This window comes from Ornithorhynchus anatinus, chromosome 1 (assembly GCF_004115215.2).
Source record: "Ornithorhynchus anatinus isolate Pmale09 chromosome 1, mOrnAna1.pri.v4, whole genome shotgun sequence".
In the NCBI taxonomy this organism is placed as follows: domain Eukaryota; kingdom Metazoa; phylum Chordata; class Mammalia; order Monotremata; family Ornithorhynchidae; genus Ornithorhynchus; species Ornithorhynchus anatinus.
The window spans coordinates 68,423,266-68,442,654 of NC_041728.1; the positions used below are offsets into that span (position 1 = coordinate 68,423,266).

Sequence of the window (19,389 nt, forward strand, 5' to 3'; positions counted from 1 at the left end):
ATGAACACCATGATAGACTGTGCCCATGAATTCAAACTGTATGTGTGTATTGGTCTGATTTCCCTTAAGGTTACAGTTGTAGTACTTAAGACATTCTATTAAAGAGCGTGCAACTCTAGACTTTTTCTGTACTGTTGTAAATCTGCACTCTGCTGTAACGAGGTCTTTGCAGTTTAGAGTCAAAATGTTTGTTTGGCATCAAATGATTGGGATTCATTTATACGCAGCCTTTGATGTCAGATGCTGCGGGACCAATCCGCTTGGGTATATTCAAGGCAGAAGGCGCAGGAAGTGCACGTTCGGTGCAGTCAGTTAATTTTATCGGGAACGTTCGTAATTGTGACCATTCGATGGGGGTGTGCAGATGCATTTGTAAAAGGCAAAGTGCTGTGTAGACTGATTTCTGTAAGGTGGCTGTTTTATAAAAGTTGTCACTTTTTGTAATTTCATAGTACATGTCACTCATGTTTTAGTAACCTGTATAATTCGGAAAAAAGACCCTTAACTGAGGTGGAAGTAACCTGTTTAGTGCAGGTAGATTGTGTTGATAAATATGAAAACAAGGGCTTTCAATTTGAGGTGCGTATTAAGCTATCAGCTATTTTATAGAAGTGCGGGATTTCATCAGTTTGATTCATAAAATTGTTGTACAACTAACTGCAATAATTCTGGAATTTCAAAATTGTAAAAGGCTAACAAGGGGACTTCAGTATTGGCTAGTCTTTGCTACCAGCAATTGAAGTACAATTTGAAAAATTCACTTAATTCAGGACAACCTTGAAGCTTAAGAACTTACAGGTTTTACTATGGCATCTAAGAAATCCTGACGGTTTTAGGGACCCTGAAATATCCATTGTAAAGCAAATTAGCTGATTGATTTAGCAAAGTATTTTAATTTTTGGAACCATTTAATTTTTAAAAATACTTAATTTGCATCAAACAGGTTGAATTTTATAGCTGTGATTGGGCCGTTCATTTGCTGTTCTCAGTGGAACTCTGGTAGCTAGAGGCCCGGGACAGCCGACTCAGATCGAAAAAGGCGTCTCAGCCACTTAATTCAGTGGGACAAGTGGGCAGCTACAATATTTTCTCCTAGCAATTTGCAGGGAATTAATTGACTATCAGTGGTGAGGATAATAATTGTGTGGTAATGTCAAGCGCTGTATTAAGGGGTAGGGTAGGTACGAGAACAGAAGTGCAGCCCCTGTAGCACATGAGACAAGCAGTCAAAGAAGGAGGCAGAAGCAGGTATTATATATCCACTTTACAGATGAGGAAACTGAGGCCCAGAGAAGTTGGGTATTGCCCAAGGTCACATGGCAGGCAAGTGGCAGAGCTGGGATTAGGATCCAGGTCTCCTGCCAGCCCCCCGCCCCGAGCCCATACTGCTTCTCAAAAATTATTCACTATTGAGACTGCAGGTTTTTTTTTTTATATAAAAGGAATGATTCATTTAAAAGCGGTGCTTGTCGGAGTTGGAACTCAATGCTTGATCTCTAATGTCCAACTTGAGATTCTTTTTGTAGATGAGAATGGTAACCTGATTTTTCTAGGTCCCTTCCATTCTGCTTCCGAAGGAACCGCTAAAATATGCTTTTATCAAAATCTCATTAGCATGCTTATCACATATAACATCCTTTCAACAAGTAGGAAGTTGATGATTAAATCTTGCGACTTTCTCTTCAGCCAGAAGGGAAAAGAATAGTAGTCTGCTCTTCCGTAGGAGGAAAACTCTTTATTGGCCTGAGAGAAGGGCCGACTCTCAGTTGGCTGAAGTACAGCAGTCACTCTTACTCCAGCTGCACCTTTGAGTGTAGGAACACACAGCCAGAGGTGATTTTGAAGAACAGTTACTAGAACCGTTGAGTTCCTGCCACTTAACAAGGCCCTCTAATAATGATTTCTTTTTAAAGTATGATGCTTCAGCCTTCCGGAAGTGAGGAGTCACAAAGCGTTTTTAGTTAAGTTTGTTAGAACAGTCTGTAAAGGTGGCTGGACCCTTTCATGCATGTGAAAAGAAGCTGCCTCCTCTTTCTCCCCCGATCCCTGAAGTAGATTTGATCACCTTTTCTCCTTTAGTAGGTTATACCAGACACCTAGTAGGAAAGTGTACTATTTCTCTCATCTCCTCTCTCACTTTTCTGCTTAAGAAATAGTCTAAGAGAAATGGAAAACCTGTCTGTTCAAATTTACTAGAGCCAGAAATAGTCAGGTCTAGGAGGGAACACTTTTCAAGTTGTAAAGAATTAAATTGACTGTCCTGCCTTTTGAAACTAGGGCATAAAAAAGATTTATTTAGCTTTTTACCAACCAAATACGGTAAATGCCATTCCTGAAAAACCTGGCAACTGTTTTTCCTTTGTCACAACCAAATCTAGCTTTAGGGAATTTGGCATGTCATTCTGAATGATCCTTTGAGGGTTGGTACAACTCTCACCCAATAATGTTGACCCCTTGGTTAGCTTTCCGTAGGTATATTTAAGCAGGGGGGCGCTGAAAGGACCGCCCTTTCCTGATAATGGAGACATTGACTTTTTGCTTGAGGTGAAATCCTAACCTGTGACACACTATGGGCTATTGATGTGCAGTTCTTTCAGCACTCTCATAAATCAGTAGGTGCTTGTAACTATGTATATGTACATATATAATACTCTGTGTTTACTGATTGTGAAACCATGTAACACAGGTTGTTGTTGGCTTATGCTGAAACTTCTTGAAAGAAGCCCACTTTGAAAATGTGTTGCTGTTGAAGCTAATAGTATGATTCAGGTACTGTCTTTCAAAAGTACTGCCCTTACAGCTTGTTTTTAAAACATGCCTAGGTAAAGCCTTCTGTACAGTGTTAACCTGTAGTTTTGTGTACCTTCACTTTCTGAAAATTATCCAGTCTTCCCTTAGATTAAGCGTGTCTGTATCTTGTAGTTGCCAAACAGTATTCAAGTTATACGGAATATGTTAGCCAGATGAAGCCTTTTCCGCAACCTTTGGAGTTCTACACCTATGACTTGTGTTTAAATCTGCTCTGAATGGATGTTTAAAGATAACCAAGAATTGAAACCTTTTCTTTGAATTGTAATGCTAACGTATGTTCAGAGTGAGAGCTCAAGTCAATCGTTCGGGTCTACATCTCCCATTGTTAAAACTGCTTTTCTACTTCTGTGTCAGATAGAGGAAAGGGTCGCCAGAGGCAGGCGATTTTGGGAGAGCACCCTTCATCCTTTAGACATGATGGCTATGGTAAGTAAGTTTTCCAAGGCACAAGGAAGCCTGCCTTTTTTTAGTCTCCGATTTAAATGGATCTGGCCTTGCGGTTTTATAACTATGGAGAAACAAAAGGGGATTTTAATTAAATTGGTGGCAGAATGGCCCGTCCCTGGTCTTTTTAGAGTTACTTGTCAGAGCTCCCTTCTGACTTGCTTCTAGGTGGGCCTTAAATACAATTTCCTATGATTTCAGTCCTGGTACTCGTCCATAAATATTTAAATCCTGACCGTTTTAAGTCAACTAGGGATCCGTAGTTTTTGAAGGACCTCGTTTGGCTTAGACGATCTCAGGAAATTTATTTCTTTGGCTCTTGACCTTCTGAGATTAGCGGGTGGGGGGGGCTTGTCTCTGTTTTCTTCTCTGCCTTCTGCAGTCTAATAACCTTGCCCAGTGACAAGTGATGGTTCAACCTTATTTTATTCAGCCAGGGTTTTAGCTGATAATCTAGCCCCAAAACCCCAACATGATGATGAATACATTTTATCCAAGGTTGGGAAATAGGACCTGAGACAACATTTTGACCTATTATAGAATTGCCTTTTTAAAAAAAAAAAAAAGTGTATGTATAAATCTCTCGCTCTCTCAATATATGTATACACATATTTACATATGTAATATTTGTTGAGTGCTTACTATATGCCAAGCCCTGTACTAAGTTGTGTGGTAGATACAAGGTAATCAAGTTGGACCCAATCCCTGACCCACATAGAGCTCACATTTTACAGATGAGGTATAAATGAGGCACAGAGAAGTTGACTTGCCCTGGGTCACACAGCAGACAAGTGGAGGATTCGGGATTAGAACCAAGGTCCTCTGACTCCCAGGTCTTTCCACTAGACCACACTGCTTTACTGTCAGTTGAGTTGCAGTTTTTAGCAGTAGGTCCTTCCTTGTGCTTGAAGTTTGTAGAGCAGGAATAAAGATGGGTAGTCCACAAAGGAGCGAGGTCTCCAGTTTCCTTAGTTTTTGAAATTTGGGTAAGTTCACACCTAAGATCGATGGAATAGTTTCACGGGCCTCCTCACTTGTCTTTTCTGTGGAGGCTTGCCCTACTCCTGTTGACTTTTTCTTCTTTTCCCCATTGAGCGCTGGGGAATGTGCCACTTTACTGTGGCTTTACTTCCCACTCCCTGAGTGTGTTTGTTTACTAGAAACTCCATGACAAATTTCCTTGTTGAGGATATTTTAGATGTGGACCTCTCCACTCCTGAACTAGCCAGAGAATTAGCCTGCAGAATTCCATTCATAGTTTTTCCTCCCATCACTTCTCAAAAGAGCAAATGTTTGAGGTGTGATGCAGAAAGGGGAGCTAGTTTACTTTAAGCTGCTTTCCCAGCTTTGGCCCAATCTTAAAACTCATGTTCCTGGATATGCATTACACATTTTCTCCCTTCCGGAGCGGTCAGTATTTATTGAATCCCTACTCGGTGCAGAGCGTTGTGGAACTTATGGGCTCATTTACACTCTATGAACCACTCATGTATATACATCCACTCAATTTATTTTGACCACTTTAGTTGAAATGTGTTTGTGTTTTGTCTCCCCTGTTAGATTGTGAGCTCCTTGTGGGCCGGGAATGTGCCACTTTATCGTGGCTTTTCTTCCCAAGGGTCCAGTACGGTTCACCACACTGATAACTCTTACTGCTCCAAATGCCTAGGAAAGGTCAATAAAAGTAAAAGACATCACCCCTGCCCTCAAGGACCTTAGAATCTAGTAGAGGACAGTGTCAGATACATTGTATGCAAGCGGAGGAAGCAGGAGGAAACACAGATTCCGTTGGAAATAAGGTTACGGAAAAATCATAAAGTGAAATACATAAATTGATGTGTTTAGAAATGCTACAGGTGGCTTTGGGGATGACACACGAGCCGGGCAGATTTCACTACTGGGCTAATGTGGCACCTCCACTAAGTTGTCGGGTTTGATAATGAGAATCAATTTTTCCAACTGTGGGGTGGGTAGTCCTACAAATCATAACTTTGCCAGTGATTTTTGCTCTGACTCCTTAAACATTCTTCTAACTGCCACATTGCAGAGACCATTTTTTGCTTTTGTGGTTATGTGAACCCAAGAATTTATCTGCATTTCCGTGGCTACCTTCCTGGCATTTTGGAGTATCACGTAAACTGAAATGTACCACGAGAATACAGGTTTCTTTTGCTAACTGCAATTTTGAGTGTCCATGGTCAGTATTCTGTTCACCATTCTGTTTACCGTTTAACTAACACAGTGTTCGGACTGGAGTAACCACGATTTTCTGTGACGGTACATAATGCTGCCGGTCTTCTCAGGCTGGTGCTACTCATTGTGCTTTGCTGTTTATTTACATTGCATAGGGAAAATGAATTGTGACTGTTTTTAGCTCACTGTCACAGTGTTTGCTGAGTAAGCTCGTTATGAGCGGTAAATGCTAATTCTGTTGTACTCTCCTGAGTGCTTAGTACAGAGCTCTGCTCGCAGGACGTGCTCGGTAAATACCACTGTTGGGTCGATTGAGCACTGATACAGGATTAGCACAGAGCACAGTGGGATTTGGAGGGACTCCTACCAGGCTCTGGCAACATCAAGCTTTAAACAATTACCGTAACTGATTTTCCCCCGCAACTAGGAACGGCAAATGACTACCAGGCTTCGGATGTTAATTTTAGACTTTCACAAACTTTACGGGACTTCAGTCACGGTGACTGATGCTGGGGATCCTGTGGTCCTCTTGGTCTAATCATCGGTTGGTGAGAGAAACCTGTATTTGCAAAAGGAATAAGTAATAAGTATGTCTTTTCACCATTTTTGTAGGATCCCATGGCCCACTATTGCCCTTACCGAGCCGTTACCGAATGGGCTCTCGAGATACACCTGAGCTTGTTGCCTATCCACTCCCCCAGGCCTCCTCCTCCTACATGCATGGGGGAAACCCCTCTGGCTCAGTGGTTATGGTTAGTGGGCTGCATCAACTAAAGATGAACTGCTCAAGGGTCTTCAACTTGTTCTGCTTATATGGAAATATCGAAAAGGTAAAACTTAAACATCTATCTGTCTGTCTAGTTAGGAAGCTAGGAGTAGTCCTTTCGGCTTTTCAGCCATCCAGACGGGGAATCCCGAGTCTGACATGGGCACGAGAACCTCTTCCCCAGATATTCCACCTGGTCGGTTGTGGAGGACAAGGGAACGAATGCAGCTGTGTGCAAGGGCGCTTTGCGTAAGGGAAGAGGTCACATTATCGTTTTGTAGGGCCGCTTGGGCACACAGATTAAAAAAGAATCTCGATGTCAGTGGGCTCTTGGGATTCAAGGAGGAGAGTGAGGAATAGTTCTGTTAACGTAGATCTTCAGCTAGAGCCAGGAGGGCCCTTTATATTACACAGGCGACAACTAGAATCCACGTGGTAAGAATTGTGAGTGGTGGATGATTTTCTGCCCTTTATTTTGGCTGGTGGGCATTTACAGTAGTAGTCCTGATTTTGTTTCTATTTGGGTATTGGGATTGTGACCAAGTCAGTCTCTCTCTTTTTTTTCTTTCTGTTAATTCTATTTTTACCCTGATGTGTGATAGAGGCCCATGTGGGTTTCATTTGGGTTGTAAAAATCACTTCCCATTTTCTGAGTGTTCAAGAATAGAGGTGAGAAGCACAGAGCATTCACGGCCATAATAACAATAATAATTTAAAAAATGCCCCGGCATTCTGTTTGATTAATTGAACACCAGTTCTCCTCTACATCTCTTTGCTGCCAAAACTAATTTCTTTCAGTGGACAGTCATAAGACATTTAATAGAAACTGTAATATCTTTAATGAGGCATATTCATGGATATGATACATATTGCTTTGGACATTTAGTGATGTCCATGCCATATATGTTTTTCTCCCTGCCACGTTATATTAGACTCAAGTTTGTGGGTGAATATTAAGTTGTCAAGGTTATAAATTTTGATTTAAAGGAAATCAAGCAGCGTACTGGTTTGCGTACTACAATTAACATGAATTTAGCTTAGTGCCATTTGAAATAATTCTGCTATGACAATTTTTCTGCTGTATTTAAACTCAGGAAACATGTAATAGAGTACATTAGAGACATAAATATGTTACTTCCAGAATCTTTGTGAGGCTGGGGACGGGGCGGGGGCATCGATAAGTTGAGGTTGCAAATTGTCTCAGGTGTCTAATAAAGTCAGAATTAGAGTTGGTTTCTAATGCCAGCCACTTACTGCTGGATTGTGGCTACTTTTGCAAGAAGTTAGTGAAGGCTATTGAATGGTTTGTTAGTGGGAATTAGGTTTGTATACAGAGGGGTTTGCTGCTTTGGGATTTGGCTTTGGTACTCTCTTCAGTTCAGTGACTTGCAGTGTGATGGGCTTGCCCAATTGCCTCGATTTACCTGGTTACTGTGAATTTTTTTTTTTACAGGTCAAATTCATGAAGACCATTCCTGGTACTGCACTGGTAGAAATGGGGGATGAATATGCAGTAGAAAGAGCTGTCACACACCTCAATAATGTTAAATTATTTGGAAAAAGACTCAATGTTTGGTAACTATTTGATCATTTTCACTTTCATAATAGTGCCGCGTGACTTTAGTGAGGCAACGTACGGTGTCAGTTAATGCTGCAGATTTGAGTGTTTGTCGGCCTTCGCGTAAAACTCGAAGCATGCTTGAAGCTAGGAGTTTTTTCCAAACTGAAGCGTTCAAAGTAAAATAGCAGGGTGTGCAGTTCAGATCTGGCTCAGCTTTTAGTTTCTTTGCATGTTAAAATCGATCCCTTTTGCTTTAAGTCAATATTTAAGTTGGTGGAAAGTATTCAAATAGGAGGAATGGCTCAGAGAGAAATTACCTGACTACTCTAGTAGGATAACTGCGTTAGTTATCAATGGGTGATGGGAACTAGAACAAGTTACTGTACCGTCAGCTCTCTCACTACATGTGTTTTCCCTATATGCTTTGGATAAAACGTTGATGGGAATTAGGGAAAGTTCTCCTGACCATACCCATCCATTTGGCTAGAACAGTTTGTGTGTGTGCATGGCCTGGACCAAGGCCTTAGTATTGTGAGGCTTTTTTTCTTAACATGAGGTCCGTGTTCGCTCCGTTTCTGGAGTGTGATTTTTATTTCTACAAACAGCCTTGGCGAGTTGGTTTAGCCTATGTCAATCTGAGGGAAAAAAAATGAAGCGAATCATCTGCAGATGATTGCCAAATCTTCATCTAATAATAATAATGTTGGTATTTGTTAAGCGCTTACTATGTGCCGAGCACTGTTCTAAGCGCTGGGCTAGACACAGGGGAATCAGGTTGTCCCATATGGGGCTCACAGTCTTAGTCCCCATTTTACAGATGAGGTAACTGAGGCACAGAGAAGTGAAGTGACTTGCCCACAGTCACACAGCTGACAAGTGGCAGAGCTGGGATTCGAACTCATGACCTCTGACTCCAAAGCCCGTGTCCTTTCCACTGAGCCACGGATCTCCAGCCGTGACCTCTCTCCCTATCTTGCAGTCTTACATTTCGTCCTGCCTTCTGGACATCTCTACCTGGATGTCCTGCTGATACCTCAAAATAAACTTGTTCAAAACAGAACTCCTTAACTTCCCACCCAAACCCTATCTGACCCCTATGTGTAGACAGTACCACTATCCTCCCTATCTCACAAGCCCATAACCTTGGTGGTGTCCTTGACTCATCTCTCCCATTCAAGTTGTCATCAGATCCTGTCCGGTCTACCTTCACAACATCGCTAAAAACAGCCTTTTCCTTTCCATCCACACTGCCACTACGCCGATCCAAGCACTGATATCCTATCCTGCCTTGACTCCTGCATGGGCTTTCGTAATGACCTCCCTAACTCCTGCCTCTCCACACCCCAGTCCATACTTCACCATGCTGCCCGAATCATATTTCTGCAAAAATGTTCAGTGCTTATCTCTCCACTCGTCAAGCACCTCCAGTCGTTGCCCGACAAACTCTGCTTCAAACAGAAACTCCTCACCATCAGCTTTAAAGCACTCGCTCTGCTCGCCTCATCCTATTTTACCTCACCAATCTACTACAGTTTAGCCCGCACACTTCGTTCTTCTAGCACCAGTTTGCTCACGGTGCCCTGGTCTCACCTATCTTGCTGCTGACCCCTCTCCCACGTCCTCCCTCTGACCTGGAACACCTTCCCCCTCAATATATACCAGACCGCCACTCTCCCCACCTTCAAAGCCTTACTAAGGTCACATCTCCAAGAGGCCTTCTCCAATTAAGCCCTCTTTTGCCCCAGCTCGCTCTCCATTCTGCGTCATCTATACACTTGGATCTGAGATTTCAGGCGTTTGGTATTCGCCTCACCTTCACCCCACAGCACTTAGGTACACATCGAGAAATTACGTATTATTATCTATTCATATTAATGACTGTTGCCCCTCTAGTTTGTAAGTCCCTTGTGGGCAGAAAAAGTGTCTACCGGATCTGTTATTGTACTCTCCCAAGCACTTAGTACAGACTCCTCTCTCTAAGGTCACCCATGACCTCCTTCTTGCCAAATCCAATGGCTCCTACTCCATTCTGATCCTCCTTGACCTCTCTGCTACCTTTGACACTGTCGACCATCCCCTCCTCCTCCATACCTTATCTCACCTCGGCTTCACGGACTCCGTCCTCTCCCGGTTCTCTTCTTACCTCTCTGGCCGGTCATTCTCGGTCTCCTTCGCTGGCGCCTCCTCCCCCTCCCATCCTTTAACTGTCGGAGTTCCTCAAGGGTCAGTTCTTGGCCCTCTTCTGTTCTCCATTTACACTCACTCCCTCGGTGAACTCATTCGCTCTCACGGCTTTGACTACCATCTCTACGCAGATGACACGCAGATCTACATCTCCGCCCCTGTCCTCTCCCCCTCCCTTCAGGCTCGCATCTCCTCCCGCCTCCGGGACGTCTCCGCCTGGATGTCGGCCAGCCGCCTAAAACTCAACATGAGCGAGACTGAGCTCCTCATCTTCCCTCCCGAACCCGGTCCTCTCCCAGACTTCTCTATCACCGTCGATGGCACGACCATCCTTCCCGTCTCTCGGGCCCGCGATCTCGGTGTCATCCTTGACTCGTCTCTCTCGTTCACCCCACAAATCCTATCCGTTACCGAGACCTGCCGGTTTCACCTCTACAATATCGCCAAGATCCGCCCTTTCCTCTCCACGCAAACGGCTACCTTACTGCTACGGGCTCTCATTATATCCCGGCTAGACTACTGTGTCAGCCTTCTCTCTGACCTCCCTTCCTCCTCTCTCGCCCCGCTCCGGTCTATTCTTCACTCCGCTGCCCGGCTCATCTTCCCGCAGAAACACTCTGGGCCTGTCACTCCCCTTCTTAAACAACTCCAGTGGTTGCCTATCAACCTCCGCTCCAAACAAAAACTCCTCACTCTAGGCTTCGAGGCTCTACATCACCTTGCCCCTTCCTACCTCTCCTCCCTTCTCTCTTTCCACCGCCCACCCCGCACGCTCCGCTCCTCCGCCGCCCACCTCCTCGCCGTCCCTCGGTCTCGCCTACCCGCCGTCGACCCCTGGGCCACGTCCTCCCGCGGTCCCGGAACGCCCTCCCTCCTCACCTCCGCCAAACTGATTCTCTTCCCCTCTTCAAAACCCTACTTAAAACTCACCTCCTCCAAGAGGCCTTCCCAGACTGAGCTCCCCTTCTCCCTCTACTCCCTCTGCCACCCCCCTTCACCTCTCCGCAGCTAAACCCTCTTTTTCCCCTTTTCCCTCTGCTCCTCCACCTCTCCCTTCCCATCCCCACAGCACTGTACTCGTCCGCTCAACTGTATATATTTCCATTACCCTATTTATTTCGTTAATGAATTGTACATCCCCTCGATTCTATTTAGTGGCCATTGTTTTTACGAGATGTTCTTCCCCTTGACTCTGTTTATCGCCATTGTTCTCGTCTGTCCGTCTCCCCCGATTAGACCGTAAGCCCGTCAAACGGCAGGGACAGTCTCTATCTGTTGCCGACTTGTTCATCCCAAGCGCTTAGTACAGTGCTCTGCACATAGTAAGCGCTCAATAAATACTATTGAATGAATGAATGAACAGTAAGTGCTCAATAAATATCAGTGGTTGACTGCTTGATGATTGCTTGGCTGCTTTTTTATCTAACAAGATATGGGGACTTTTTTCTTTTCTTTTCCCCTCAATCCCCAGTGTGTCTAAGCAGCATTCTGTTGTTCCAAGTCAAATATTTGAGCTGGAGGATGGTACGAGTAGTTACAAGGATTTTGCCATGAGCAAGAATAATCGCTTTACGAGTGCCGGCCAAGCGTCTAAGAATATCATCCAGCCACCCTCTTGTGTGCTGCATTATTACAATGTTCCGTTGTGTGTGACGGAAGAGACCTTCACAAAGGTAGGAATTGATTCCTGAAATATTAAATAGGTGTTTTCATATTTTTAAAGTCTATGCAGGTGGAAAACTATCTAGTCCAAGGCCTTGATCATTTGAGTCCATTCTGCCTCTGGGGTGAAAATCAGGGATAGTTTAACAAGATGGAAATAGCAGTAGCATCAAGAAGAGGGCAGATAGCTCCTCTAGATGAAAAGTCCAAAATGAGTTCTTAAAGTTGGGGTGTTTGGTGGTCGGCCCACCCGTGACCATAAGGATCGATGTCAAGAAGTGAAACAGTCATCCAAAGGGTCTCACCATGCTTCACGGTGACCTGTCAGAGACCAGATTCTGCATGGTACTGCTGTTGGTCTTAACCGGCACTTAGTATACAGCCCGCTTTCTGTTCAAGGTTCACGTACTTAGCCTCGTCAGAGAATACTTCATAATGTTCTTGTTTCTGTTTCTGTGACAGTTGTGTAGTGACCATGAGGTTCTCACATTTATCAAATACAAAGTGTTTGATGCAAAACGTAAGTGAACATCCCCTCAATTTCCAAAATGAAGTTCTCTGAGCTGTCGATCACAGCGGGTGAGGGCCGTTGCATTCTGTCTTTTACAGCTTCGGCCAAAACACTTTCTGGGCTGCTGGAGTGGGAGTGCAAGACGGATGCGGTAGAAGCCCTAACTGCACTCAATCACTACCAGATAAGAGTTCCAAGTAAGTAAAATTCTTTTCATTTCATTTTAATGTCAGACTTCGAATTAGCGCAGGTGTCGGGGAGAAATTTGCGGAATTTTTCTACTGATATAGCGTAAAAGCCAAACTTCTGGTTTTGCGGTCTACTCTGCTTATGTTCTCATTTTAGCCTGGTAAATGCCCTCTCTTTTGTCTTGTTGCCAGTGCTCCCGAGCCCAGCTTTGAACAGCTCAGCTAGAGAGATCAGTACCCCTTCAAAATTCTGTTTATTACTGCTGAGTAACTCAAAATAATTACACTATTTAAAAGCAGGGTGACTTGGGGTTTCAAAGTAGAGGTGAGATGGATTAATGATATTATTATTATTAGGGTATTTAAGCACTTACTATGTTCCAGGCACTGTGTTAAACTGCCGGGGTAGATCCATGGCAATCGGGGGGCCCTGTCCCACACAGGACTCACAGTCTAAGGAAGGAGAAAAGGTACCGAATCCCCAGATGAGGAAATTGAGGCACAGAATTTAAGCAACTTGCCCAAGACTGCACAGCCAGCAAGGAGCAGAGCTGGGATTAGAACCCAGGTCCTCTTACTCCCAGGCCTGTGCTCTTCCCATCAGGAATGAAAAGAAGTCAACGCCATGGCATTCAGGCAGCGGGTCATCACCTCCGCTCCACGGATCTGAGTCTTGGCAAGGGATTCCCCACCCACAAGGATCCTAGCTCCCAGCTCCTCGACAAATGCCACAATTGTTATTTTTTATTATTTTTCTTATTCGGGGATAAAATTATTTATCTGAGAAGTTCTGAAAATGCCTGGGGCGCTAGCCGAGTGAAAAATCTCTCCTGCTTTTGTTTTCTGCAGATGGTTCCAACCCCTACACACTGAAGCTCTGTTTCTCTACTTCGTCCCATTTATAAAGAGAGAAGAAGGTAACATGATAGGAACCACGTTCATCTTTCATTTGCAATTTCAAAAACTAGATGTCACCATCTCAAGTGGTTGATCTAATGTTGCCTTGCTCACTTTGATTTAAGATTTGTATCTCGTTGAGAAATAAACAGGTTTTTTTGCCTCAAGTAGATTTTGATGTAAGCTTAAGTATTAAATTGTTTTCATTAAAATAGAATAACTACACATGTAGAAATATCTACAATCCCTTTGTAGATTATGCAATTATATACACTGTTTCTAATCTTATCACTATGGTTGTTTTCTTCCACAATTGAAAATATATTTGCATTCTGAATATTAAAGATCTGCAAGTATGTTTCCTTTGTGATTGAAATTAATTTTCAGGTGGAAGTATTGCATCTTAATATTGTAGAATTCCTGTTATATGTTTAGGTATTTAACTATGTTGGATTTATCCATGTTAAACATAACTTGTATTTATAAAGTGTGTTAATCAGGTTTCAGGATAACCTTGCACATGATGAATTGAAGTACTGCAGACTTGGTCGATTTTATATTTCCAAAAGGTTAACAGACACGTGGGTACAATTTGTACAGTGTGCTCTCAAACTTATTTAAATTGGTGGTGGTTTTTTGTTTTTTTTTTCCAAGCCATTGTTCATTTGTATTGACATGCTAGTTCATTTGTATTGACATCCGTTGCTAGTCCCAGTTTGGGGGTTTTATAATTAAAGTTTCAACATTGAGTTATGTGTTCATCCTCATTGACTGCATGTTGCCCTTAAGTCCCACCCGTACCTTCAAACCCTCAGAATTGATCATTTTGATATGAACAAATGATGTTAATTCCTACCTAGGAGAATCACACTCAGAAGGAGCTTGTTTCCTATGCCCTTTGCACTTTAGAGTATAATGCTTAGAATCTCAGCTTTTGGGTAGGGGTACACCCCCCCCCCCCCCTTCGTCCATCTCCCCTGCCCCTCACCCCCAGATTAGAACAGAGTTTGTTCAGAGCTTTACAAATGTTAGCAGTGGATTTGTTTCCTAGGGTTGGCTTTACTTCAGGTAGAATAGACTCTTCACTTTTGTCTAACCATCGTCCAGCTACTTGTCTTCTCGGAGGAGGTTATTAGGGTCCCAGGCAGGATGCCGTGTACTGGAATACTCTACATGAACGGAGGAAAAGAACTGTCACTGGGATAGAGCGGGATGCCTTTCACATGACTGCAGCTATTAAACTCAGCCAGTGAAAAGGGATGCTAATGTGCAGATTGAAACTTAACACAAACAGTTTCTAACCTAGAAAAGGGGTAGAATCTGTACACGAGGTGTTTTGTTTTGGTTTTTTTTTACTGTTCAACCAGGTTTTCCTGCAAACTTAAAAAAAAAATTAAGCAAAGGAAAGCAAACGGCGGGTGCATTCTGAACTGCAGCTCTATAAAGACTCTTCCAAGGTCCACAGTTGTTTGATCTTAGTTGAGTCACAGCCACATGCTGTGTATTTTCCCTCTGTCCAAGGGAGAGGGAGTTGCCAATGGGACAGATTTAATGCACTGGGGACTTTAACAGCGTGGTCGTTCTAGCTTGCAGCTGGTCGGTCCCCTGTCCAGTTGGGAAAGGGCACCGGCAGTCTTTATTTTAGATCCAGGAATTCTGTTTGAAACACCCAGCCTCCCTCCGCCTCAATTCCTGCCTCCATATCCCACAGCTCGGAAGAGGCACCTGCATTTCCGGAGAACTGGGAGGGGAACGCAGTGGTTTCAGAGCAAAGATGGGAACCAGGGCTCTCCCATCTCCATGTCTCCTTGAGGTTCTACAGATTTCCACAAAGAACCTTTGCGTGTGTCCTTCTGGCACGTTTTCATTGTTACCTGCATATTGTAACATGCATCTGTTCTTCTGGGTTGGCAAGGCAGAATTTAGTTTTCTCAGGTGCCACTGGTGATGACAGTGACAATTACGGTATTTGTGAAGCATTTGTGTGTCAAGCACAGCAGTAAGCACTAAGGTAGATAAGATAATCAGGTCGGAAACAGTCCCTGTCCCACATGGGGCTCACGGTCTTATGAGGAGGAGGAAGGGGTCTTGAATCCCCATTTTACAGTTGGGGCAACTGAGGCACAGAGAAGTTAGGTGACTTGCCCAAGTTCACATAGGCCAGTGGTGGAACTGGGAATAAAACCCAGGTCCTTTGACTCCCTGGCCACGTGTGCTCTCAAGCGTAATCTCAAATTCCAAAGCTGAGTTGCTTTTTCTTCAACAATAGTTTTTAATTTTAAATGAATGAAATAAAGCCATCAATTTCCACCAGGACTTTTCGAAAGTGGTTATATTTGTGCCCATCCTCTTCACCCTTACTTGCAGATTCTCTATGCCACTTTTCTACATCTGTAGCTTTAGATGTCAGCTCCTCTAGACTGTAAACTCGCTGTGGGCAGGGAACGTGTCTGCCAACTCTGTTGTACTGTACTCTCCCCCAAGTGCTCAGTGTAATGCTTAGCACATAGTAAACACTAAGTACCACTGATTAAGGAAAAGAAGGCAAACGGGCCTGGCCTAGGCAACCGGGTGCTCCCAGCTAAAAGTTCTCTTTTTAGAAGTTCAATCTTCCTGAAATGGGATCCGGTGTTATTTGGCCACCCTGCAGGATGTCGGTTTATTGTTATATTGTACTCTACAAGTGCTTAGTACAGTGCTCTGCACACAGAAAGCGCTCAATAAATTCGACTGACCTGAAACAAATGAGACAGAGGGAACAACCTGTTTTTGCTGCAGGCCTGAGCAGTCGCAGGCCGGCACAGGTGGGTGCTCCCGACTCAGCTGCCCTGTGTGAGCAGTTTCCTAGAAAAGGGCGGGACTGATAGGCAGAGTCCTGGTTCCAGCCGCCGACTGCTTGCTGAAGGTTCCTCTCTGCCACGTCTCTCTCTGAACTAGTTTCGAGTGGTTATAGAAACAGTCTATATCACAGCTACGGGGAGAAGAGGGGAAACTGGCCTCAGGTTGGGAAAACAGAAGCCCCCCCCCCCGTACCCCCCCCAAGGCATCTCCTAATTGAGCCGACTGCCTGTCCCTTCACTGTTTCCAGCTTTAGTACCCTGCAGTATGGCTTTGCAGTATGGCTTTGCTTAAGGATGGTAAACATGAATAAAAGAGGTCAGCGGAGGCTTCCAATTGTGTTTTTTTTTTTAAAGTGCCATCTGCAGGCTTAGGGTTGCTAGGCAACTGCTTTTACCTAACAAATGAACCGAGATGTTTTTGGAGGAAAGGAGGTGTTGGTTGAGAACTTACTGCCGCAGCTGGGAGCCCGAGACGCAGAGAACTTTTCCAGATTTTTTTTATTTGAACTTCTACAGGACGTGAGTGTCTTTAATAACTTGCTGACTAGAAACCGGCCCACCACCATAGGGCTACCGATTGGCCGAGGGCGTTTTCAGGTTCAAATCCCGGCAACAGAGCCTCTTTGCCCACGGCGCCACTCACTTGTTCATAAGATATTATTTTACTGTAAATGTTAACTGCAATAAATCAGCATTTGAAATTTGTCTTGTTCCTCCTTTCCTTGCTTTATTTTCTAATCTTAATTGAGTTCTGTTCGGTTGACCTCCAATTCCCTCCTCCCTGTGACCTCTATGATGTTGTAGTGAGTGTGTGGACCTTATTGCTGATGTGGGCATGAATGTTGGTTCTTTGGATTCTAGCTATGTATGGGCATGTATCCTTGTTGTTCTGGCCTGAAACTGGCTCTTTCCCCTTTTGAATGGAGAAGTAGTGTGGCCCAGTGGATAGAGGACGGGCCCGGGAGTCAGAAGGACCTGCGTTCTAATCCTGCCTCTGCCACTTGTTTGTTGTCTGACTTTGGTAAGTCACTTGTGTGCCTCAGTTCCCTTATCTGTAAAATGGGGATTAAGACTGTGAGCTCCATGTGGGACATGGACCGGATCCAACCTGATTACCCTGTATCTACCCCAGTGCTTAAAGTAGTGCCTGGCACATAGTATGCGCCGAACACGTACTACTGAATTAGTGTCAGGCTAAATGCAGTTTATGGCTCATTCATCCTCTCCTGGGGATTTACACATATCGGTATGGCATAAATATATTCTTAGGGATGCGGGAATTGTGTTACTTTGTAAAACTTTACCCCATGCTCTTTGGCCAAAGAAGTACTTGTTCATCTTCTTTCTTATACCCTCGCCTGTGTTCATTCCGTGTGGGAAAATGGAGAAGAGAGGTGGAGACTTAGTGAAACAGGGTAGGGGCAGAGATAGGACTTTAACAATTCGGTGCCTACAACCCAGTCACCTGAAAAAAGGGCTGGGTGCTAGGTTTAAGTGGAAGGTTGAGTGACTAGAGCACAGGCCTGGCAGTCAGAAGGTCATGGCTTCCAATCCCAGCTCTGCCACTTGCCTGCTGTGTGACCTTGGGCAAATCGCTTCACTTCTCCGGGCCTCAGTTACCTATCTGTCAAATGGGGATTGGGACTGTGAGCCCCATATGGAAAAGGGACTGTCCAACGCGATTTGCTTGGATCTACCGTAGTGCTTAGTACAGTGCCTGGAACACAGTAAGCACATAAATACCACTTTTGTTATTATTGAGCAGCAGCCAGCTCCTACTTCCGGAGTCTCTTAGTGTATGATTTTGATCAAGGGGACTGCAGTACTCTGGGAGTCCCCGCAGATGCCATCTGAAGCCTCTTTTAGGGGCTCCCAAGAGGGTCCCTAGAGCACCTCTGGAAACCATTGAGTGGGAGCATAAACCTGCCAGCCCTTGGCTCCAGGCCCAGAGAGAGAGAGGCTGCAGGGAGGGCTCAGGAAGGGTCCAACAGCAAGCTTTTCTGAGGAATTCTGAATGCATCCCCTAAGAGTCTTTGTAAACAATGTCCCTGGGCAATAAGGAAAAAGCAGAGTTCCGTCTTCCCTAGAGAAAGGAAATGGGTCACAAAGGACTGTGACTTCTTTGCACTTACTGGCTGTCATGGAACCAAACGTCTCCCGTTGAGGGGGTTTGCTCTATGCGGGATGCAATTTTGTGCTTTTTGACTGAGCCCCTCAACCCGCCCGAAAGAACCTTCGTAGCAGACTGCCCGCCTGACATCAATTCAGGTGGTTTTCAGTCAATCAGACATATTCGTAGAGTGCTTACTATGTGCTTTTCCTCCTGTTTTGTCCCAGAAACACAGCGGTAGCTACAGGGAGAGGAAGAGTCCACCCCCAGTGGTGCTCAGCTTTGAACATGGAGGACAACCTTAATGGCTGTTTACATAAGTCAAATAAACCAGCTTAGTCCCACTCCCCACTTCATTCTGAGTTGGTATAACTTGTGCAGTGGTGGAAGTAGGGGCGAGAGCTTAAGAGGGAGAGAACATACCTGGCTCTGTATGTGTGTGTGTTTGTATAATGACAATGCCCCACGTGGGACAACCTGATTACCTTGAATCTACCCCAGCGCTTAGAGTAATGCTCTGCACATAGTAAGCGCTTAACAAAATACCAACATTATGATAATGTGTGTGTACGTGACCGTGTATCTGAATGTGACTCTTCTATTCTCCTTGCCTGCCTTCTTAACCTGTTTCTCCTAGGTTTTTTTTTCCTTTTTATCTCTGGTCGGTTTCTCCCTTTACTGTCTTTTCATGCTCATCCTTCTCCCACCCAGTGAGCCTCCACAATCTTTCCTCGGATCAGCAAGGCAGCTCTGGAGAAGGCAAGCTCTCTCCCCAGACGTGGGGATTACTGGAGGGTTCATGACAGGTATGGGGTGGGGCTCTGGGAACCTGATTGGAAAACCTTTGCTGGGTAGGCACCACCTTGGACAAGTTTTCCAACCAGGTCTTTCAGGCTCTGGTCTGGAGAAGGAAATCAGGGGAAAGGAGAAATATTAGACTCCAAAGCTAAATGGCCTCAAAGGGGCTGCTTTAGAAACTCATTAGCATGCAATCAACCCCCTCCGTGAAAGCCCGATTAGACTGTAAGCCCGTCAAAGGGCAGGGACTCTCTCTGTTACCGATTTGTGCATTCCAAGCGCTTAGTACAGTGCTCTGCACATAGTAAGCGCTCAATAAATACTATTGAATGAATGAATGATCATGACTGATTCCCCATCAGCATTATGGTCAAAGTTGAGACGGAATCAATATTGGTACTGTATTATTTAGTAATAATAATAT

The 19,389-nt window shown here is 44.4% G+C and overlaps 1 protein-coding gene across 1 annotated transcript in view; it reads left to right on the plus strand.

The window, feature by feature from the left end:
- HNRNPLL (heterogeneous nuclear ribonucleoprotein L like) overlaps positions 1-13,966 on the plus strand; it is a 39,505-nt gene extending 25,539 nt beyond the window's left edge. Inside the window, exons 7-13 of the mRNA XM_029056409.2 lie at positions 3,166-3,237; positions 6,061-6,278; positions 7,668-7,789; positions 11,431-11,632; positions 12,084-12,141; positions 12,231-12,329; positions 13,170-13,966. Of these exons, the coding sequence (XP_028912242.1) occupies positions 3,166-3,237; positions 6,061-6,278; positions 7,668-7,789; positions 11,431-11,632; positions 12,084-12,141; positions 12,231-12,329; positions 13,170-13,225 (827 nt within the window). The 3' untranslated portion in view covers positions 13,226-13,966. The remainder of the gene's footprint in view (positions 1-3,165; positions 3,238-6,060; positions 6,279-7,667; positions 7,790-11,430; positions 11,633-12,083; positions 12,142-12,230; positions 12,330-13,169) is intronic.
- The last annotated feature ends 5,423 nt before the right edge of the window (positions 13,967-19,389 follow it).